This window comes from Vespula vulgaris, chromosome 13 (genome assembly GCF_905475345.1).
Source record: "Vespula vulgaris chromosome 13, iyVesVulg1.1, whole genome shotgun sequence".
NCBI classification, from domain to species: Eukaryota; Metazoa; Arthropoda; class Insecta; order Hymenoptera; family Vespidae; genus Vespula; species Vespula vulgaris.
In genome coordinates this window covers 1,170,651-1,195,000 of record NC_066598.1, presented here as the reverse complement: position 1 = coordinate 1,195,000, position 24,350 = coordinate 1,170,651, and the positions used below count along the sequence as shown (strand labels likewise).

The window sequence follows — 24,350 nt, the reverse complement described above, 5'->3', positions numbered from 1 at the left end:
AAAAAAATTAAAAAAAAAAAAAAGAAAAAAAAAGAAGAAGAAAGAAAGTGTCTTTTTGTTTGCGTTGAAATTTCATTGATGAAAAATTTTACTCGTTTTTGTGTTCTTGTCTGGTTAATCTCGCGTTTGTACCGATGTCGATACAATAAAGTTCCTGATTAGGATGCAATGTACGTATATGGGTCCAAACGTGTGTCCTTTGACGTAAATGATGCTTGCAGTAAGGACACTCGAATCTCTGTGGGGTTCCACACTCGTATCTATAGTGACGTATCATGTGGCTACGATGTTTATAGCTTCTATAACATTTCGGACACGGATGACGATTCCCGTCGTTCTGGTTCAAACTAACACACCCGGAAGATCTATCCATCGATCCCGTCCATTGTTTCCTCGAATAATCTGAAAGAAAAAAAGCGAATTTTCATGGAATTAGTCGTAGAATTAATCAATTATAATAACAACCATACTGACGTTTCTCTCTTTGTGTTTTTGTTTTTCATTTCTTTTCTTTTTTATTTTATTTTATTTTATTTTATTTTATTAGTTTTTACTAATTCCTCTTTGTACTTTTTTGTTTTTAACCTTTCCTTCCTTTCCTTTGCTCTTGTTGCTTTTATTTTATTTTATTTTGTTTTATTTCATCGACTTCTTTTTTTTTTTTACTTTGTCTATACACTTTTCTACGCAAACGTATGTGTCTTTAAAATACCGGAACTGCTGCGGACATCTGTTAAAATTCATTTTATACGCATGGATTCTTCTTTATTTTTCCCTTTACCCCTCAACGATAAATCCCACTATATCTTTGGAAAAAGTTTGAGGATCGTGCAAGAGGGGTAGGAAGGGAATGAACAGCGTGGGATAAAAGGTCTGTCGTGGTAAGGGAGGGAGGAGGGTAGAACTAGATATAACTTGAATTTAACTTTATTAACATATTTCATCTGTGATCGTTTCAAACAAAAAGATTCAAAATTATGCCTTATTCTTTTTTCTTCTTATTCCTTTTTTCTTATTTTCTTATTTCTTTCTTTCCTTTTAGTTTATCAGATATATCTCATCGTTACAATAACCTTACGACGATAAAGAACGTTCACACAATATTAAAAAATTTATGCATGCAGATGTATTGAAAGAAAAATAAAAAGAGAAAAGAGATAAAAAATAAATAAATAAATAAAAGAGGATACAAACAAAAAAAAGAAGAAGAAAAACAGGATGAAGAAGGAGGAGAAGAAGAAGGAGTAGAGAAGAAAAAGAAGAAGATAAAGAGGAAAAAGCAAAAAAAAAAAGAAGAAAAAGAAAAAAGATACACAAAAAGTATATCAGTCCAGTCGGTCTCTCTAATCTATACTCGATTCAATTAATTATTCATCTCCTAAATGCATTAATTTTCATCTCCTAAAATGCCTCCTTGATCTCTTCGACTTTTTTTTCGTTGATTTTTTATTAGCTTCTAAATTTATATTATAAAGGGACATCATGTTTCTGTGATTTTTCTTCATGTGACGATTCACGCGATTATTATTACGATGCTGATAGGTGCAGAACTGGCAAAAGAATATTTCGTTGGAAGCAATACTTAGTGTAATACTCCCTGTGGAAAAAAAAAGAAAAAATAAAAAAGAAAAAGATTAGTAAAGAATAAAAAAAAAAAAACAAAATTAACAAAAGAAAAATAATCAGGAGAATTAAATTAAAAAAAAAAAAAAGAAAACAAACAAAAAGTAACAAATCAAAAGAAATTAATTAAAGAAACACGTAGCACCGTTAACAAACGAAACGAAAAGGATTGAACAAAATGATGGGACAAATGTGTATTTTGGATTTTTTTTTCGATTTCCTTTTTTCTTTTTTAACCAATAACAAGCTCTACAATCATCTATTAATAACAGAAAAATAAAAATAATAAAATTGAAATAAAAAACGAACATACATACATACGTACATACAAACATATACATATATATATATATACATATATATAATATGTATATATATATATATCCTTCTACTTAACCAAAATTACATTATCCTACACACACACTCGCCCTTTGTTCGAACTTACAAGGAGTTCTTATACCCTCCCCCATTTTTTCATTCCTTCCAAGAAAAAACAAAGATTCTCTCTCTTTCTCTCTTTCTCTCTGAAAAAATCATCGTATTATCAGCAAATAGTTTATCATAACTCTAAAAACGGTTATACAATTACTTAATAAACATTCGATTAGGACAACAATTTATTCCTTCGTGATAAAGACTATTCTAAATCTCGAATGAAGTTAGATATCGTAGGAGTAATTTTAGGAAGTGTATGTTTTTTCTTATTTTTTATATTCTACTTTTTATTTATTTATTTATCTATTTCTTTATTTATTCATTATTTATTTATTTATTTATTTTTGTCAAAGTAATTGACAAATCCTTGCATATCTAATCTCTCTTTCTTCCTTTTTTTCTCATTATCGTTTCATTTATTTTTTCTCTCCTTCACGCGCTGCGATTAGAGAACAAAAAAAAAAAAAAGAAAAGAAAAGAAAAAAAGAAAGAAAAAGAAAATGTAGAATAGATACAATAGGATTTTCAATATGGAGAGAAATATCATAAGACGTATCTCTCTTTAGGCCTGTCTTAATCATTGAGAAAGATTATGAAACACGACCATGAGATTATTAATCATTAGGATCGATCGATCCATACGCAATCTCGATATATGATTTAATTAAGATTAAATAATATAATCGCAAATAATATATATATATATATATATATATATATTATTCAATTATATTATTTAATTTAATTAATTAATTTCATATAAATTACAAATAATATATATATATATTATATATATATACTATTTAATTATATTATTTAATCTTCTTGAGTGTCGAGCGCGTAAACAGGTCGATTATGATGATTGCTCTTGATATGGGAGTAGACGTGAGATCTATGTTTTCCTGCGTAGACGCAATGAGGACACTTGAAACGTGGTGCCTTGCCGCATTCGTACGTCAAATGCCTGTGAAGACCCCGATACCACTTGTAGATCTTTCGACAATTTGGACATTCGTAGGTCCCTCTCAAAGCCGTGTTTGGAATTAGGCATCTTCTTACTCTTCTCCCAGGTAGAAGTGGTACTCCATGGAAATAAGATGACGACGATGACGCTTGAAAGAAAGCTGAAAGAACGGTTTTCGCATCAGAGGAAATGCAATTAGGTCTATTATTACTTAGCAAATTTGCGAGGACAACTTTCTTTCGTTTTGTTTTCTTTTTTGTTTTATTATTCGATTTCAATTTTTTATTTCTCGTTTCGCTTCTTTTTTTTTTTATTTTTTTCTCTTTTTCGTTTCCCTTCGTTCGTCGTCGTTTCGTTTCTATTCATTTCTTTATTTTTCTTTTTTTTTTATTTTTTATTTTTATTTTCCTTTCTCGTTACGGACGCAACAACGGCAACAACGGACAAGACATATAATCGATTCTTCAAATGATAATTAATTAATGTTGATGATTAGATATGACGTAATAAAGACAGGAAGGAATAATAAAGTTTCTTAGTTAGATATTTAAACAACACTTTGTATTTTTCTTATCAACATATCAACCATGTGTTTCTTGTCGTATCAATTATTATTATCGAAACGGCCAAGTGTATTTTTTTCATAAAATTAATAAGATCCAAAATGAAGAACCTGGAAATTAAAAATTAAGCTTCGTCCGTTCTCTTTGGACAGAGGCATATATAAAAAAAGAAAAAAAGAATTAGAAAGAAGAAGACACAATTTACAAAAAAGTTTTTTAAAACGTCAATTATTTTCTTCATTGAGGAATGAAAACTCTGGAAAAAAAAATAAATAACAAGAAGGAACTTTATTGTTCGAATCAAATTGATATAAATCAAGTAAAGAAAAAGAAAAAATAAAGGAAAAGAAAAACAAAGCCAAAAAGAAAATTTGTTAATTATCGAGATGATCAAGATAAAAGATTCCTATATATGAGCCATTTAAAAATTGATTGATCGAATAATGAAGGATAAAAAAGTATAAAAAATGCAATGATACAAGAAGGAATGAACCGAATGTTCCTAGATGATTTAAAAAAAAAAAAAATCGATTACCCTTTTTCAAAATTTTTTAGACACACCGAGACATGATGTGTCTAAAACCATAATATTAAATCAAATGAGCAAACAATTTCACTTATTACCAACTACTTTAATATTAAACGGCCCCATATATGTATATACGAATTTATTTTTATTATTATTATTATGATGATTATTATAATTATTATTGTTTCTCTTTTTTTTTTCATTTTTTCTTTTCTTTTTTTTTTCTTTTCTTTGCTTTAATAAAGCCTCTTAAAACATAACGATTGACCAGGATGATACTTTCGAATATGCGCATAAATATTTTGAGTGAATTTTGATGGTTTGTCGCAATATGGACATTGATATTTTGGTGCCATTCCACATTCGTGACGTAAGTGACGATTCATGTTCTTCTTCAGCGTGAATCCCCGATTGCATCTTGGACAGTAGTGACTCTTGTTATCGGAATAGATTTTCCGTCGTTTCCCTTCTGGACTGTCACGCCAAATACCTGAAATGTTAATTAAAAATATTAGTAAAAACGAAAGTAAATGCTTTGTTCTCGACGACGAAACGACGATAGAAAAGAAAACAGAAAAGAAAAGAAAAGAAAAGGTCAGGAAAGGAAAGAAAAGAGAAGAAAAGATAAGAAAAGGAAAGAAAAGAGAAAAGAAATAAATAAAAATAAATTTAAAGAAATATTCACACACTCATTGGATAAGAATCGGACTCAATGGGTAGAACACCATAGATAACCCTCTTCGTATTTCAACTTGATATATACTTGAACCTTTTCTTCGTATCGCGAACCCATTTGGACGTATACATATATACGTGCATGATATATATATATATATATATATATATATATATATATATATATATACAAAACCAATAGGTTTGTTACTATAGTTAACACAAAAAAAAATTTTTTAAATTAAACAAAAAATTAGAAGAAAGAATGAAAAAAATGAATAAAAAGAAAAAATAAAAATAAAAAAAAAATATACATATATATATAATCAAATAAAAAACAGGAGCTCTTTTTCTTTTTTCTTTTCTTTTTCTTTTTATACGGGATATTGATATTCGAGGAATATTTTATATTGCCGAGATTTGGAAAGAAATTGGATATTAGATTGATGATATATATAGTACACATTAATCGTTTCTTATAATCATTAAATTATATCTATATATATATCTGTGTATATATATATGTGTGTATCTATATATATATATATATATATATGTATCTACAGTTTATATGGCAAAACGTTGAGATTGTTCTCCATCGATGGTATTCCCGTACTGATGAGTCGTTCTATGGGGTTCGAATGATGTGAAGAGCTTTACGGCATGTGCCTCTAAACCCTTGTGACGTGATCTCACGTGTCTGTAGATGTTCGACGAGCATGATGCTTTGGTATCGCAATAAGGACACTGATAACGATATCCCCGTCCGCAGAAGTATCTTACGTGTCTCGTTATCGTTGTCTTTTGCGTGAAAAATGTACCACACTTGAGACACTCGAAACTCTTCCGTTGATCGTAATGATATTTGTATCCTAAATCAGAACCAACCGCAGATCTTTCGTATGGCAACGATCCATAAATCAGTTCCAAATTAGCCAACTTCTGATTATCTCGATTATCTGAAAAAATAACCAAGTTATGAGGATTACAGTATCGTTCGTTTTATTTATATAATACGGTTCAACAAAATTCGATTTTTTTACAGCTAAACTTTGAACAATTGGAAAGGTAAAATAAGAGTTTGTTTCTACTTATATGTATGTATATGTATATATATGTATATATATATATATATATATAGGTACATCCAATTGTTATCGAATATTTCCTAAAAGAGGGGAGAAGGTTATATTAACTGTAAGAAAACACCTGTATGAAAGAGATATGAGTCTGAATGAAAAAGAAAAGAAAAGAAAAGAAAAAGAAAGAAAGAAAAAAGAGAAAAAGGAATAGTCGATTAAAATTAAAAACAAGAAATGTATTAAGAAATATTCTCGATGTTGATTTCTTTTTCTTTTTCTTTTTTTTCTTTTTTTTTTTTTTTAGTTTTTTGATTCACGGACGATCGGAGCGTGAGGGTTTGACGGAGTCGTCTAAAATTTTCTTTATTTTCGTTCGTAAGCACATTTCAAAAGAATTTTTTCAAACAGGCTTGATTCGTAGGGTGCCACTTTTTTATATGCTTGTACAAATTCGTCGTCGAATTATCTTTCTTGTTACAATACGGACATGCGTATCTTTGTATGTAAGTACATTTGTGCCTCGTCAGATCTCCCATACGTCGGTATCCAGCGTTGCACTGATGACATACGAACTTGTTCAGCATTAACGAAGATGTAGACAATTTCGTCGATCTCGAGGACAGTCTTCTATCTGAAAATAGATATTTGATTAATCCAAAAAAAAAGGAAAGAAAGAAAGAAAAAAATAAATAAATAAATAAATAAATAAATAAAAGAGAAAAAAAAGAAAGAAACAAAAAACAAAGGACAAAAAGAGAAGCAAGGAAAAAAGAAACAAAAAGAAAAGAAAACCGTAATGCAATAATATCGTCGGACAATATTTACGTTAATTAATCAAACCAAAAACCCACATAACAAATATTAATCAGACCCATATGTGAAATATGTCGTTGTTGTTTTTTTTTCTTTTTTCTCCCCCTTTTTTTCTTGGTTTTTTTTTTTAATTCAAAGAACAAAAAAATAAAAAAAAAGAAGAAGAAGAAGACAAAGAGAGACAACAGGTGACACATTTAGAAAGATTAGAACAATTTTAATATACACGTACGATGGATCCATGTGATGAAAGAATTTTAATAAATAATAGTTATGATAATGATAATGATAATGATAACGATAATAATAGTAATAATAATAATAATAATAATAATAATAATAATAATAATAATAATGATGATGATGATGATGATAATAATAGACACGCACGCGTGAGCGCATACACACACCCACACATAGGCAAACACACGCAGACAGACAGACATACATACACATACGTACACAAAAAAGATATGTGATTCTTTCGTAAAATTGTCACACTTTTATTCCGGATAACAATCCCCTTCCTTTTTACATTCAATCCATTCGACATGCAAAACTAATATATAAAAAAAAAAGAAAAAAAAGAGAACGAAAAAAAAAGGAAAAAAAAAGAAGAGACGACAGGCTTAAAATCAATTTAAAATCACGCGTACATTCGACGATAAAATTTCTCATCGATCTTTACTATCGTTCGTTGACCCGTTAATTTCACTGGTTTTTTATTCTACATACCCACACATACCCACCCACCCACAGACACAAACACAGACATAGACAAAGAGAGTGAATAGGAACTCTAAATCCATTAAGAAATAATGGATCTTAATTACAATGGACTCTTTCTTTCTTTTTTTTTCTCTCTCTTTCTCTCGAAAATTCACGAGGCAGAACAAGAATAAGAATTAAAATCCAACGATCGAGAACGATCGATAATATCAATGAAATCTATAATCCGATATCTAAAACTTTTGATCACACATACGTACATACATACATACATACATACATACATATATACATACATACATACATACATACATACATACATACATACATACAAACATCATGCATACATCATACATACATACACAAAATTATTTTACAAATCATTCGACGATGCGATCTCTCTCTTTTCATTTTTACAGCTAAATCGATCGATGTATCCTCCCTTCGATCGTTTCAATCTCTTTTTTTTTCTTTTTTTTTTTTTAATTATTTCTAAGGAACATTCGCATATTCCTTTTCAATTGTCTTATGGAAATCGTAGAAGATCAGGGAATGGGAATAAGATCTGTAAATAAGAGAGTGAAATAGATTAAAATTCACTGTGTGTGCGTGCCATATCATAAACCCAAAGCAATCCTCTCTATCAACCATTCCAATATCTCTTTCATTCTCTCTCTCTCTCTCTCTCTCTCTCTCTCTCTCTCTCTCTCTCTTTCTCTCTGTCTCTCTGTCTAATTCCTCTAATTCCGATGAACTATCACTGGTAGACCATCGTGTCGCATTCTTATGTGTTTGTAAATGTTCGACGAACACTTGTCCCTTTTATTGCAATAAGGACACTTGAATCTTGGCTCCTTTCCGCAATCATACTTCATGTGGGTCTTCAAGGTCTTCTTATAAGTGTATCCGGCGTTACAACGTGGACAATGATAAGACATCTTGCCGGATTGCCAATAGGGCCCACGAATATCCTCGTTTTTCCTCGATTCATTTCGATTCTCACGATAATCCATGTTCGCCCGTAAGATGTTTAGGATACCACTGTCGTAAGGTGCCAATGGACGTCCTACGAACAGGAAAAAAGGTTTAAGGATTAGTCGATCTGACCTTGATTAATCAGGTCTCTTGGAATAGTAGTAGAAGAAGTAGTAGTAGAAGATGAAGAAGAAGAAGAAGAAGAAGAGAAATGAAATATAGAAAAATATCATTCAAATTAATAGAGAATAATGAATAAAGAAAAAGACTTAGAAAGAGAAAGAAAGAGAGAGAGAGAGAGAGAGGGAGAGAGATAGGAAGATGACTAAGAGTGATGAAAACAACAAAATTAAGGAATTGAAAAAGAAAGGATAAAAAAGAAAGCTAATAAATTACTACGAGTAACGAAGGAGTTATATTCCGTCGACAAAAAAAAAAAAAAAATAAGAAAATAAAAAAGGAAGAAAGAAAAAATATCACGAGAGTTTGTTTTTCTTTTTCTTTTTGTGCTTGGAGAAGAGGGTTAGATAGATAGGTGAATGGATAGTGGGCGTTTGAAAAGATGAGAGAAAAAGCGTGTTTGTGTTCTTGTAGAAAGTGGGAATCGAGATTATTATAATTTTGAGTTATACGATTTATAAATGATAATGAGAATTCTGGATCGTTCGGATAATTCTTGGAAAAATTGGATGATCGAATAAAAAAAAAAAAAAAAAAAAAGGAAAGAGTTGGAAGATATCGGGATTCGTTCTTTTCTTTTTTATTCTTTTTTGTTTGTTTTTAGTTTCTTTCTTTCTTTCTTTCATTCTTTCTTTTCGCTAATTCGTAGACGAAAATTTTTTTAAATGAAATGAAATATATATATATATATACATATATATATATATATATATATATATACATATATAGATATATACATATATAAATACATATATATACATATACATACATACATACATACATATATATATATAAAATTTTTATATTCCTTTTATTATAAAAAAATATTTTCTTCGAATAATAATAAAAATCATTATCAAATACAATTTATATTTTTGGATACTGTTGTTCATCCTTCCGATGACGATAACGCATTCGTTAATAAGAAGATGATCATTGAAATCTTGACACACTCGTTGACATATTCGCGTAGATATTTAATAATCTAATGGTCTAATATTATTCGATTCTTGATTAAATTACTGTGTATTACATCTATTTAAATATATATTACACATATGTATCAATTTTCCAAATGATGATCTTTCGAATTCTTCATCAATAATACATATATATATATATATATATATATATATATATATATATAATTGCTAATAATTATGGCTATTAGAAATGAAAGAAAATAATTTAACACCTTATATGCGAAATATATGAGATCGACGAAATAAAACTATGCTCGTTAGAATTATAAACGATGACCAAACGTTTCGACGACGTAGAAGCGATTGAAAAATACATGCGTAATATTATTCACGTACGTATTAACCTAAACACATACACACACACACACACACACACATATGTGTGTATAAATATATATACACACGCAGAACATATCGTAACACCTAATATCGACGTTTCAGCGAAGTAAACAAATTCGACATCTTACAAAGTCATACAATAGATCTGTTACAAACGTATATCTTTGTTATAGCTTTGTGTTATTGTAGAAAATGTTATTGTGTATTTCAAGGTAATCTATGTGCGTATTTATATATGTATGTGTATATTACGCATGTCCTTGGCTCGAGACAAGCACGATCTTGTTCGATCGGTTCAGTCGACATTGTTACGTGGTTGTATAAGCATCGCAATAGACAAGCGTCGTAATTTCTAATATTCTCCATCGTGAACGTGAAATATCTATCGTTAGAAAACTATTTGAAATATTTTCATCGATTATTCGTAACGTAAACGAGTACGATTCGTCAGACTTTAATTGCGAACTGATAAAATCTAGCGAACAGGAAAAATCATAATTAAGAATAGTTAGAAATAAAACGACGACGATTTTACGACGCATTTTATTTTTAACTACGCAATCTTGTCGATTAAATATCTGCGAATAGATCGAATACACATACACATACACATACACATGGACACAAATACACAGTTTATCTCTTAAACGATGGACATTCATTTTTCTACGATAGTACACGTGGATACGAAGATATACAATTTTCCGAACAGATCAGGTCCGACTCGTTGTCGGACCAATATGAAAATATATAGAATAGATATATAAGTCGAAACGGAATGATATATGTATTTCCTATTCCGTTCGCAAATAAGTTTTGTAAAAATGACACAGGGAATAATATATATATATTTTTTTTCTTTTTTTTTTTTTTACATTTGTCCGCATATAAAGTATTAACACGCGTAATTTCGCATCTGTAGTTTTTCTCTCGAAATCAACGTATCTCATTCGATCTACGAAACTCCGACGAACAACTTCTTTTCTCCGATTATATAATAATTTTTATTACGACGAAAAATACATTTAAACGTGTTAGTTAAAAGTGTTAGATAAGAAGAGAAAAGAGAAATGATGAAGAGAAAAAGGAAAAGTACGAATAACGAAGCGAGAGGCAACGACGACTTTTAGAAGAATCAAACAAAGAAAAAAAAAAAAGAAAAGAAAAGAAGATGATGAAAAATGTTGTTTAATCGTTTTTGTTTTCTTTATTTTCGTGAATTAATTTCATTATAAACATGAAATTTTAATCCGTTTAAATTTAATCGCTTTAAACGACGAAAAGATGATCACGCGCACGTAAACGAGCGTAATAGAAACTAACTAACTAAAAGAAAAGAAAAAGTATTAAAACAAAATACTCGATCGTTTGTCTTTGTTATCATCGAAAAAGAAAGTAAATAAAAATATAAAATTGTATTCATATAATATCTTCGATGCGATTTATTAAAAATACGATAAAAATTGATCGTAAAAATTAGTAAAAATTCTTTGGCTTTCCTAGCAAACGATAATATGATTGGCCTTGTGAATATTTCTCACGTGTTTATAAACGTTCGAACTATACTTGGAACCATAGCCGCAATAAGGACATCGAAATCGTATCTCGTGCAAGTTGTAGTGGGACTGGATATGACGTAGTATGACGGCTTTCGATAGATTACTGCGAACACTATGATACCGCCCATTGGAATCCATCTGGTAACTACCTGCAAGAGAATCGTTTTTATTTGATCAGTATATAAAATATTTTTTATTATTTCTATCTTCTTTTTACTTCTAATTTTTTTTTGTCATTTCTGTTTTCTTTTTTATCTTTTTTTTTCTTTCTTTTTTCAGTTTTTTCTTTTTTCTTTTTTTTTTTCAACGAATATCCAGGCTGGAAAAAAACCAATTTTAGGTATTCCTTCAAATTATAAAAAGAGAGAAAAAAAAAGAAATCGAACATGAAAAATATTACAACTAAATATACAAAGCGAACTAAGGACATAGCTTTCTACAATAAACATTGAACATACAAATGATCTATGAAATATTAGAAATAACAATGCGAAGACTTTTCTTTTTTTTCATTTCCTATCTAGATAAAAATGACGAAGAAGAAGAAAAAAAGAAAATAAAAAGCTGATTCTACGATCACGTTGCGATCGCAAATAGATTATTTCTGTAAATGATTAAAAAGAAAAGAAAGGAAAAAGAAAAAAAAAATTATAATATCGTTTCAAACGATGGAGTTCGATAGAAAAATTTTTATCGATATTTTTGTGATAAGGGAAATACTTATAGATATAAGGGCTTGTGCATCAGGGAATTGAAATATTGAAAAAGAAAAAAATAATTGAGACAACGATTCTCTCATATCGATATTTTGATAACGTCTACGTTTTTTCTTATTCTTTTCTTTTTTCTTTTTTTTTTTTTGCTTTAAAATCACGTTAAAACAATCCATTGTTTTAACAAATCCAGTCTTACGCTTTTACAATTTTACAATTGCGAATAATTTTTACATCGACGAATTTCTATAATACTTTCATAGCAATTCCTTGGCATGTCTGTTTTTAAAGGGAGAAGAGTATTTGTCGCACGAACGACGAGGGATAAATTCACGAGCGTGAATCACGCTTTCGTGGGCTACTCATAGAACGTGCTATATTGCTTGTTTCGTAATCTATATATTAATAATAGATGAATAACGACTCTAAAATTTCTTTTCTCTGATATTGGTTTCAGCAAAAATATACTAAATTATTTTTCATATTGTTGTTTACGAGGATTAAGATGTTTTCAAATATGGGGCTCCCCCATAAAGCTTGCGCCTAATACGGCTTATGGTAAATGTGGCCCTGAAAACAATATCAATTTATTATACATTCTACGTTATAGAAATTTCAAAAGTTAAAACTTATTTTCGTTAATGATAATAATTCTTTTCGCTCGTATATTTAATTTGTGTGTGAAAATCAGTGGATTAGTTTAGAAACTGTGTGCGTGTGCGTATGTAAGAGAGTATCTGTATCCTTGAAATAATTATCGTCTTTCGTCGATGATAAAAGAGCTCTATCAAAAAAAAAAAAAAGAAAGAGGTATCTATGACTAGAAAAATTATGATACATTAATACTAAACCACAACTTATTTCTACGATTTTCGTATTTACACACGGATATAAATATCACTCTAATCGAAAAAATATTTTACTAAGACAATTTCTTTCTTTTCATTCCTTTTTCCTTTTTAAAACGTTGGAAAATTAATAAAAAAAAAAAAAAAAAATAAAAAATAGAAATAAAAGAAAAGGAAGATAGTAACAAAATTGGACGGATCCGAGGAACAACTTTTTAACAAAAAATTGCTGAATGAACGATCGTGAAAAAAATAAAAATAATAATATTAATAGTAGTGAAATAAACGAATAGAAAATAAACGAATTAAAAACAAATTAAATTAAATTAAATAAAAACGAAAAAAACAATACTTAGTACGTATTTGATAGAGTATTTTTGTTAGAAGATTTATCGAAAGACGATAACATTTCGTTGAATTATTACAAGAAAAAGAGAAAGAGAGAGAGAAAGAGAGAAAGATAGAAAAGGGAACGCACACAATGAATACGATTCGTTCAATACAATTTAACGAATCTAAGTTCCATGTTACGGTGTTTCGCCCTGATGTGCCTGTAAATCGCCTGAGTGTATTTGCTTTTCATGTCGCAATGGGGACACTTGAAACGCGGTAGATCAACGCATTCGAGCCTGTAGTGTCGGTTCATACCGCCGGAAGTGTGAAATATCCGAGAACATTTCGGACAGGGGAAGCCACGACGATTCAATACGTTCTGTAGTCTGACCAGATGACGTGAATGTCGATGCCGTACAGTTGGTTGTAACTTCTCTAGGACGATTGGTCTAAAATCTGTAAGCAAAAAAAAGTAGACGAATGTCAGAGACGAAACGAGACAATTTTAATTGAATCTATCCGGACGCGTATTAGAGGATGTGAGCGATGATATTCTGGAATGGGAGATTTCTAGAAAAAAAAAATTAAGTTTCTCCTAAGTGGAGTACGAGAAGGATTATTAGTATAAAGAAAGAAGGAGAAAGAAAGAAAGAAAGAAAGAAAGAAAGAAAGAAAGAAAGAAAGAAAAAATAGAAGAAGATAAAAATTGATCTCTTGTTATAAGTATTATCGATGAACTTTCATTCGATGAAATAATTCTGAAAATGATTTCTGGTCTCTATTTTTTTTAACGATTAAATGATATATATATATATATATATATATATATATATATATATATATTGATTATTATAATATGGGATTATGGGGACGACAATCTCTAACGTAAAGGAAAACAAATCTTCATTAATCTCCTGTTTAAATATATCACACAACTTACAAAAGACAAGAATGTATGTGTATATAAAAAGAGCGAGAGTGAGCGAGAGAGAGAGAAAGAGGAAGAGAGAGACAAAAAGAGAAAAAGAGAGAGAGAGAGAAAGAGAGAGAGAGAGAGAGAGAGAGAGAGAGAGAGAGAGAGACAGAGAAAGAGTGAGATAGAAATGTAAAATACGTAATTGAAAATTGAAAAAGGAACATGAATAATCGTACACAATCTGATCACGATTCAACTAGTAGAGTTTGTTCAAGGTGACATCTTGCCCCGGATGAAGTTTCCTGATGTGATTATAGATCGAATGAGTCCACTTGCTGACGTGGCCGCAATAAGGACACTGATAACGTGGCAAAGAATCGCACTCGTATCTGTAATGTCGATACATCGAGTAGCTCTGTGAAAATGACTTGTCGCATTTCGGACACTGATACTTCCTCAATTGGGAAACCATCATCGAAGACTTATCCAAGGATTTTCGTTGCATCTGTTGATAACTTTCGGATTGGTGTTGCTGATAATGAGTCATCTGTTGATCCTGTCCATGAGGACGTCCCATCGGCCAAAGTTCTGAAACCGAATTCACACGTGACATGTTAATTACGTTATTTGACGATTTCAAAAGGATTTACAAGCTCGATCACGATAATGAGAACGCAAAACGAGAGGATTATTTTTCTTTTTCTTCTTTTCTTACTTTTTATTTTTCCTTTTTTTTTTCTCTTTTTTGTTAAGTCAAATAGAACGATGATATATATATATATATATAAAATAATAGTTCTATTTGATATATATATAAATAAGAGATACTCCTTAAACACAATGAAATGATAATTATTGACAATACAGCCTATTTTTCATACCTATGGAAAAAGTATCTTTTCTTAAATAGAAAGATTAAACATTCAAAACTCTCTCTCTCTCTCTCTCTCCCTCTCTCTCTCTCTCTCTCTCCCTTCTTCTCTCTCTCTCTCTCTCTCCCTCTCTCTCTCTCTCTCCCTCTCCCTCTCCCCCTCTCTCTTTCTCTCTACCTATCTATCTATCTATCTCTCCTTGCTTCTCTCTATTCCTGGCTATTCCTAATCCATCGAATTTACCCTGAAGTAGTATGCCGTCCTGTAAAGAAATACAAATGTAAACAATGAAGGTCGATTTAAACGGGATGAAAACTTTATTGAAAATTGTTCGAAAAAAAGAAAATAGATTTAGAAAGGACACATTATGTTATCATCATTTCATGTGTTAAGTTTCATATATACTTTCATGACTCCTCGGAATAAAATACAAAGAGACTCGATCATACATATACATATATATATATATATATATATATATATATATATATATATATATATTTATTATATACACACGTAAAATATATATATATACACACACATGTAATAGAAACATCTTACAAGAGATGAAATTATTAAACATGAGTCATTAATTAATCGTTATTCGAATTATACAAACAGGGTAGATAATACCCCCTTCGTAATCATCATCGTTATCATCGTCGTCGTCGATTTGTGAATCATTGAAATACCTAAATTAACTTCTATTTACAAATTTGACAATATTAAGGAAAGTCTTTATCGTAACTTTCCACCATCTCCACTCGAATTCATCTGCTCTCCCATCTCAGAAAAAAAAAGAAAGCAGCAGCAACATCAACAATAACAACAACAACTTCAATAGAGTTTAATCAAAGTCACTGTTTCCTTCGGATGCATACACCTCACGTGCTGATAAACGTTCGACGTCTTTTTACTGCAAAGTGCGCAGTAAGGACATTTATAACGTGGTGCCTTGCCGCACTCGTACCTGTAGTGTCCCAACATGGTGTCGCGTCTCCCATAACCGTTGTTACAGTTAGGACAATGGAACTTGCCGGTATAGAAATTGAAGAGTGTATCACGTTTCTGCGAAGCTTTCTTTGGATTAGTTGATACCAGGTGAACGTAGCCAGTCGAAGAACCTAAAAAAGATCATAAATTATGTCAGGAACGTAAAATAGATCTCTTTTTATTCGAAATTTTTTAATCAATTAATTTCTCTTTTTTCTTTTCGTATTTCTTTTTTATTGTCTTTCTCTTCTTTTTTTCTTTATTTTTTTTTTCTTTTTGTATCTTTTTATTGTGAATTACTATTTAACGATCAATGGGAAAATATAAACGGGCAAAAAAGAATCACCTCAACGATAAACCTGGACCACGTACGAATAATATTTCAGGACTCCATGCACAAGTTGAGGGTATTTGTTGTTTGAAGATAGAAAAAGATAAAGACAGTTAAAAATGTATATATAAGTATATTTGTATGTATATATATATATATACATACATACATACATACATACATACATATATATATATATGTATGTATATATGTATGTGTGTATGTATGTATGTATGTATGTATGTATGTATGTATGTATGTATGTATGTATGTATGTATGTATGTATGTATGTATGTATGTATGTTGATTGAATGTGAAAAGACAGATGAAGAAGGAAAGTTAAAATTATATAAAATTATTGTATTTCTCTCTCTCTCTCCCTCATACACGCACGCACACACACGCACATCCGTACGCATTCGTATGCACACACACACGAAAAGAGAGGATTTATTTCAATGGTTTTCAAACTAGATCTCTTTCTGAAAAACAATATTCATTTTTTTTATTTGCTTCGATCGAAGCTACAAAAAGATATAACTCTGTTGACGATATAAAGACATTTACATTTATTATCTCGCTCGCACAGCTGTCTATCGATATTTAATCTCTCTCTCTCTCTCTCTATGTCTCCCTCTTTCTTTCTTAGATTAAAATTTCTCTTTTTTTTTTTTTTATTATCACTCAATAGAATTTATATCACAGTATTTAGTACGACTACTATTTTTTTTTAAATAACGTTATATATATATATATATATATATATATATATATATATATATATAATATAAGATAATAATTTAATACGAATGAATTTAAAAGGAGAAAAGAAAAAATTATGAAAGAACTTCATCTATGGAATGTTTAGCACGTATCTTAATCTCCACATTAAAAATTCCCGATATATTAACTTGAATAAATAGAACAATAACGACGATCACAAAACTTTACGTTTTTCAACGTTCAACGTGTGAAAGTAAAGTTTCGAAAAAAGGAAAAAAAATAAAGAAGACATCTAATTAAACTTTACACCATCTTATATCACCAATTGTCCAATAAAATTGCAGTAAAATATTTCGATGACATTCATGAAATACGAAAAACAAAAGAAAATCAATAAATAAATAAATAAATAAACAAATAAATAAATAAATAATAGAAATACACGAAGAATCTTATATATATTTATCCTTAAGATCCTCCAAAGAAAACTTTATTCCTATATAAATGAAAGAAAAAGAACCAGTCTAATGTACTACCCATAACTTAATTCTTCTAATCAGAGTCAAAAAAAGAAATAGAAAATTCTTTTAGTTACTGATTTTCTTCTTTTGTTTTTTTTTTCGTTTCTTTCATATATCCTTTTTTATTTAATGCAAATATTTCGTTCAAAAATTGCGAGGAAAAAAAAATATTTGCGATAGATGAAAGAAAAAGAAAAAAAGAAAAGCAAAGCTTACGAACTCGTAATAAATCGAAGTAATCTTTTGAGATCTGATAATCGACGATGTTGAGCCTAAGGGTCTTCAAATATATGTAATTACGGCCTTTGATGATGATCGCTAATCGTCCTCGTGGCGTTAGAAAAGTTTATTGCAGGCAAATGGCTTCGTTGGATGTTTGTGTTGAACGTGATATTGGATGTTGAATTTCCTCTTGCTAAGTTGGCCACAGTAAGGGCATTCAAACCTTGGGGGTTTACCACAATCATATTTAAAATGTGCTCTCATGGCACTCTTCGTTGAATAACTTTTCCAACAGCGTGGACATAGGAAACGTATGCCATGAGATGATGATTGATCGGTACTTGCCCTATAAAAATATTTCTCCTTCTGCCAAGGTAATGATAACATTGGTAGTAGAGCTGAAAAATAAAAAAGGACGAGGAGTACGCTGGATTAGTATTTTTTTTTCTCTTCTTTTCTTGTCTGTTTCTTTCTTTCTTTTTTTCTTTATCCAACAATCAGATGACTCTTTCGACCGATCATTATTGTTATCATGATTAATGAAAAAAGAAATAAAGAGAGAAAAAATGTTTTGTGTGTGTGTGTGTGTATGGATGTGGGTGAGATGTGTACATGCATGTGTGTGTGTGTCTCTCTTTTTCTCTTTCTTTTTGATTTTGAAAGATTTGAGATTTGATAAAAGAAAGAAATAAAGAGATAAGAAAAAGAATAAGACTTCTCTAAACTTTCTCTTTCTCTCTGTCACGTGTGATGAATAATAAAATAACGAAATGTTTGAAACGAACGATGAGCAATGGACGATCTGATCGATGTTAAAAAAGATTTGTGAAATGGATACAAAGATATACACGGCGATAAAAATTATTTTTTAAGAACAGATGTCCCTTGAGAATGTCACACAAAATGAAATTATTGCACGAGAGAAGACTGATCTATCACCATGATGGTTACGTGATAAGAAAATAAAATATGAGAAACCAATTAAAACGAGTATTAGAAAAACTTTGAAGCACGATTATTCGACTGATGAGTTGGGCTGGGGAATGAAGAGATTGAAATGAACGATTTGATGATTTTCGAGCATTGATGCAGATTATATATACATCAAATTTTTTAACGTAAGCTTAGCTCAATGGGTTTGAAATTATTTCAATTTCTTTTTTGGTGTTATTGGTACGAAGTATGAAACGTTAATTCCTTGTACCTTAATTTTCATGGGGTGCGAAAGGATTGAAGGAAATTAAAGAAGAATTCCGATGTGTAATACCATAATTCACGTTACTACGACACGAGTCATTTGAGAGAGAAGTAAAAAAGAAGAAAAAAAAAAAAGAAAACAAAAAACACAAAGAGAAGAAATTACACATTTGAAAAATTTCTTTAAGATCACAGTACTCCAAATCCTGAAACAGAAAGTTGATGTCTATGAAGAATTAGTATTTAATAAATTCAACAATAAATGAACTTTTTAAACGTCATTCTGGATTTTTGTTTTTTTTCTTCGTTAAGATATCTCATTCCAACATTTATTTCAATAAATTATTTATTATTATTATTATTATTATTATTATTATTATTATTATTATTATTATTATTATTATTATTATTAATTTTGTTTCGCCATTTTTTTTACAATATATTAAATTATACATACATACATATATATATATAATATTTATATATATATATATATAATTTTTTTTCATGGACGTTATAGATACATGAAAAAAGTATGCTATCGCGAAGAGTAATAATAATGTAAAAAAAAAAGCAAAAAATAAAAAGAAGAAGAAGAAGAAGAAGAGAAAAAAATAATAGATTATATCCTAGAATCTACATTACGTTTAGGAATACAATTTCTCATACTGATAAGGTCAATGGCATAAACCATGTAATCTTCGTGAATTCGTTTAACGTGTTTGTAAGTGTCGGATGTGTATCGCGATTTGTAAACGCAGTATGGACATTTGTAGCGTGGTTCCTTCCCATTACAGGCACTGATCAAGTGTCTCTTCAGATGGACTTTCTTCGAGTAACTGTTCGGACAATTCAGGCACTGATAAGGTTTCGTTCTCTCTGGATAATACATGTACCACCCTGAAAAAAGATTCAAATCGTTACTCGTTATTGCCCATACGTATCAATTTTCTTTTCTGTTTGCTTATTTCCAATCATTGTAAAAAAGGACACACATTGAGAGAGAGAGAGAGAAAGAGAGAGAGAGAGAGAGAGAGAGAGAGAGAGAGAGAGAGAAAGAGAGAGAGAGAGAAAGAAAGAGAGAGAGAAAGAGAGATAAAAAAGATTAAGAGAGAGAGAGAGAGAGAGTTAAAAATGTTACTTATAGGTTTGGTTGAAATATCGTAAAGGATATAAAATATCGTTCTAACAAATCTATCATATTTCAAATGACCAACAAGCAAACGATATATATACATATATATATGTGTGTGTGTATACATGTGTGTGTATATATGTATGTATATCTATTGGAATGCATGTACAAATAAAAAGGTTCTAACGAAGAAACAAAGCTTTGAAGTGTGAAAGTGTGAAAATAATACAGATAGAATAATTTCTTTTCTGCCTATTTTTTACGCACACAATATGTATGTGTGTAAAAAAGAAAAAAAATATATATATACGAAACACATATTTATATACAAGTACGCATGTATATATATATGCGTCTGTATATATTACAACATTTAATTCACTATTTAACAATTAGTTAATTCCGTTGAGATCATTGTAAACAAATGTTAGTTCCATGTGACCACTCTGCTTTTTTCGTTAACGTTAAATTATAAATATCATTGAGAGATCACTTATGAATATCGATGGCGAAGACTTTTAAATCCGTGTGCTTCCTTCTAACATGACCATAAACATCCGATGTCTTTTTACTTCGGTGATGACAATAAGGACACTGGAATCTTGGTTCCTGACCGCATTCATACTTCAAGTGTCTAGTCAGACTAGGCTTTTGACCGAACGCACTTGGACAGTTTGGACATGGAAACTTTTTGCTTCTACCATTCGCACTATCGTTATCGGTCTTTATGTTCTTGGCATGGTGTAATTCTGGAAACAATAATAAAGCAAGTCATTCATGGAGACAGAGAGAGATAGAGAAAGAGAGAGAGAAAGAGAGAGAAAGAGAGAGAGAGAGAGAGAAGATAGAGTGATAGAGTGATAGAGAGAAAGAGAAAGAAAGAGAGATTGAAAGATAGAGATAGGCCTTGAAAATAAAAAAAGAAAGGAAATTTACGATGGCATAATTCGTCCGAGAATGATCATGGATCAATCAAGGATCGATCGAATAGATATTTTATTATCTCTCGTATATCTGTAAATTGGATGCACCTGTTTAGTTTTGTTCTTTTTTAATTGCTATTTGTATTTCTATTTTTACTGTTGCTTTTTATCTTGTATACTATTCTTTCTTGTCTTGTTTTTTTTTTCTATCTCTTTCCTATTTTCGTGATATTTTTTATTATTGCGGTATTTCTCGCTTGCGTGTATTTTTTTTTTTTCTTTTCCTTTCGGAGATATCAACGCGATTGAAGGGTGGATCTTCGATCTAATTCACGATTGTTGAGAATTAATATGGCTGGAACATAAACAACGTAGTGGCCATTTCCCCCATTGACAAGTTAACCCTTTAGCTAGAGAAAAGTTATATGAAGTTATATATGTATATATATGTACACATACATATGTGTGTGTGTGTATATATATCTAAGCATATATAAAAAGATCGATTTATTCTGATACCGTAGCTAAAAGGTTAATGCACATTTCTCATTGTTATGTTTGAGTTAATACTTGCGTATAAATATATGAAATATATTATACTGCGTGTGACCATGAAGCCCAGATAATGAAAAAAAAAAGAACAAGAGAAAAAAAACAAAGGAAAAAAAAGAAAACAAAGAGACAGAGATAGAGATAAAGAGAGAGAGAGAAAGAGAGAAAGAGAAGGAGAATTGAGTGCGACACATGCCAAGCGTATCCTGGGATCGTCGACGAGCACAAAAAATCATATACATACATATATATATATATATATATATATATATATATATATATATATATATAAAAGAAAAGAGTAGAGAAGAAAAAAATAAACGAAAACGATTGAAGATATTTTTATTGATGCCAAAGGAATAGTTAGAAAAAATGATAAAAGGAAACAGAACCCATACTACGTATAAAATTCTGTTCGATCATATGATATATATATATATATATATATATATATAAGTTCCAAAATAAAAATGAAAATAAAAATAAAAATGAATGAAAGAAATACATCGAAATATTTCGAAGGCTTAGTTTCTTGTGATTTCTCGCGAAAAGAGAAAACAAATAATTGTTAACAATTATAGCAATAATAACAATAACAATAACAATAACAATAACAATAACAATAATAACAATTTTTATAACTATCAATAGTTTTGTTTCTTTTTATTTTTTTATCGAAAAGCTCAGCTAACTAACGGTTGATAACGATTGAAGCGTGTCGATCACATAAATATCTTTGTCACTATGTTTAATCCTAATGTGTTTGCGTATATCGGTCTTCACTTTGCAAATATATTGACAGTATGGACATTTGAAACGCGGTTGTTGTCCACATTGATAACGTAGATGGCTCGTTAGATTTCTCTTCCATTTAAATACGCTACGACAATTCGGTGATGGACAGTAGTAGTAGTATCGTGAGTAGTCGTTCCTTGAAAATCTCGAATGAAAACCTCCTTGAATCATCGATGATCCACGATGATTTCTTCGATGGTAAGGAGAGAGACTGGATCCTGGAAAAGTGATGATAGATTTTGTCCTCGACTTAATAAAATGTCGTTAAGTATTATATGATATTAATGAAATATGGTTGACACAAAGTGGATGATTGTTCAATAACAATAACATACACAATGATAATACAATGGATAGATATTAATAATTATTGTATATATATATATATATATATATATATATATATATATAAGCTTCATGAATGAACGATTTGAAAAAATATTGTTTTCATTAATGGTTAGCACGAATTAAATCAATCATTATTGATTCAATGAAATAATATCGATTGAATTGATATACATCGTTTATTAATTCTAAAATAATTGAATTAATTATTGTTCCGATCTTTCAGCTCGGATTATTTAAATCTAAATTGCTTAATATTAATATATATTTAAGAGTTATCTATTGGGTTCTTCGTCGTAACAGATTACACGATCCCTCGGGAACTCTGAAAAAGAAAGGAAAAATTAGAACGAGGTAAAATTATTGATTGGACGAACGATGAGACAGAGATATCTCGAATCTTGTTACTCTCTTATTTTTTATATTTAGTTATAAAATAAACTTCATTTTTTATTATCGTTATAATAAAATATTTTTTACTTATATGGAAATTTTACAATTTATATCGAAAATTTACAAGTATATAATTATTTGTAAAATAAATCGAATGATTTTACAAAAGATCTTTGGGATAAGAGTATATTTAAATAGAATAAAAAATTATTAATAATAATACTAATAATAATAATAATAACGACAAGAACAAAAATTGTATTGCTCATAAAAAATCAAGAATATGTATCGTAATACGAAGAAAAATTTTGCATCTCGCAACTATGCCAAAAAAAATTTACGAATAATATCGTCCATAATTTAAAAAAATAGAGATAAAAAAGTTTTGATTAAAATAATGATAATAAAAATGTCACAAACACGAAGAAAATGTACCCTCAAGGTTTGTAAACAACATTCTCGACAATGTCCATCGTATAGACCTCATTTTTCTTGTGCTTCTTTCGAATATGAGTATAGATATTATATGGATACTTAGTGCAATTATTGCAATAAGGACATTTAAATCTTGGTGTCTGACCGCATATGAAAGTCAAATGTTTCTTCACATCATGCTTATGAACAAAAGTACTTGAACACTTTGGACATGGAAACTTTCTACGACCAATTTTCGTATGATAACTTTGTTTCTTTAACTCCTGGGCACGTGGTTTCACTTCTGCAAATAAAAAGATAATCACATCATTGAGATATTGTCATCCAAAAAAGAAAAAAAAGAAGATTAAAAAAGAAAAAGACGATTTACGACGATCGAAAGGATTCTAAAATTAAACGATTACTTCTTAAACGATAAAATCGGCTAAACCAACTAAAGATTTATCTTCGATCGATTCTCTTGTAAATGAAACAAAAAAAAAAAAAAAAAAAAAAAATAGAAAAAAAGAAAAAATAATTTAAAAGTCTATCCATTCACTTCTAGAAAGACTTTATAGGATCTTCGATTATTCGAGCAAGTACGGCAAGAAGAACATGTTTTTCAGAAATAAATTAAAAAAAAAAAAATAAAAAAATGATCTATTCTCAGGATC

At 29.7% G+C, this 24,350-nt stretch overlaps 3 protein-coding genes across 13 annotated transcripts in view; all 3 read right to left on the bottom strand.

Moving 5' to 3' along the window:
- LOC127068528 (zinc finger protein 449-like) overlaps positions 1–2,093 on the bottom strand; it is a 7,037-nt gene extending 4,944 nt beyond the window's left edge. Inside the window, exons 1-2 of the mRNA XM_051004810.1 lie at positions 2,069–2,093; positions 133–402 (exon numbers count right to left, since the gene is read on the bottom strand). Coding sequence (XP_050860767.1) covers positions 133–402; positions 2,069–2,093 — 295 coding nt within the window. The remainder of the gene's footprint in view (positions 1–132; positions 403–2,068) is intronic.
- LOC127068415 (longitudinals lacking protein, isoforms A/B/D/L) overlaps positions 1–24,350 on the bottom strand; it is a 132,812-nt gene that overhangs the window by 13,291 nt on the left and 95,171 nt on the right. For 3 of the 11 annotated variants that reach the window (XR_007782912.1, XR_007782917.1, XR_007782911.1), the window contains exons 7-9: positions 14,496–14,847; positions 13,659–13,799; positions 1–11,598 (exon numbers count right to left, since the gene is read on the bottom strand). The exon at positions 1–11,598 is cut by the window's left edge. Coding sequence is in view for 4 of the 11 variants with exons in the window: in XM_051004578.1 (XP_050860535.1) it covers positions 18,037–18,320; positions 19,789–20,019 (515 nt within the window). In the remaining 7 variants the exon portion in view is untranslated. Of the gene's footprint in view, positions 11,599–13,658; positions 13,800–14,495; positions 14,848–16,933; positions 18,321–19,788; positions 20,020–20,747; positions 21,004–22,401; positions 22,743–23,624; positions 23,981–24,350 lie in introns of those variants that run through there. The other 8 variants (XR_007782914.1, XR_007782916.1, XR_007782913.1 and 5 more) reach the window with 8 other exon arrangements.
- On the bottom strand, positions 2,875–8,426 carry LOC127068527 (zinc finger protein 845-like). The gene is made up of 4 exons (XM_051004809.1): positions 8,225–8,426; positions 5,371–5,748; positions 4,371–4,604; positions 2,875–3,182 (listed from the first exon to the last, which is right to left on the bottom strand). The coding sequence occupies exons 1-4, from the start codon at positions 8,424–8,426 to the stop codon at positions 2,875–2,877; spliced, it is 1,122 nt and encodes a 373-aa protein (XP_050860766.1).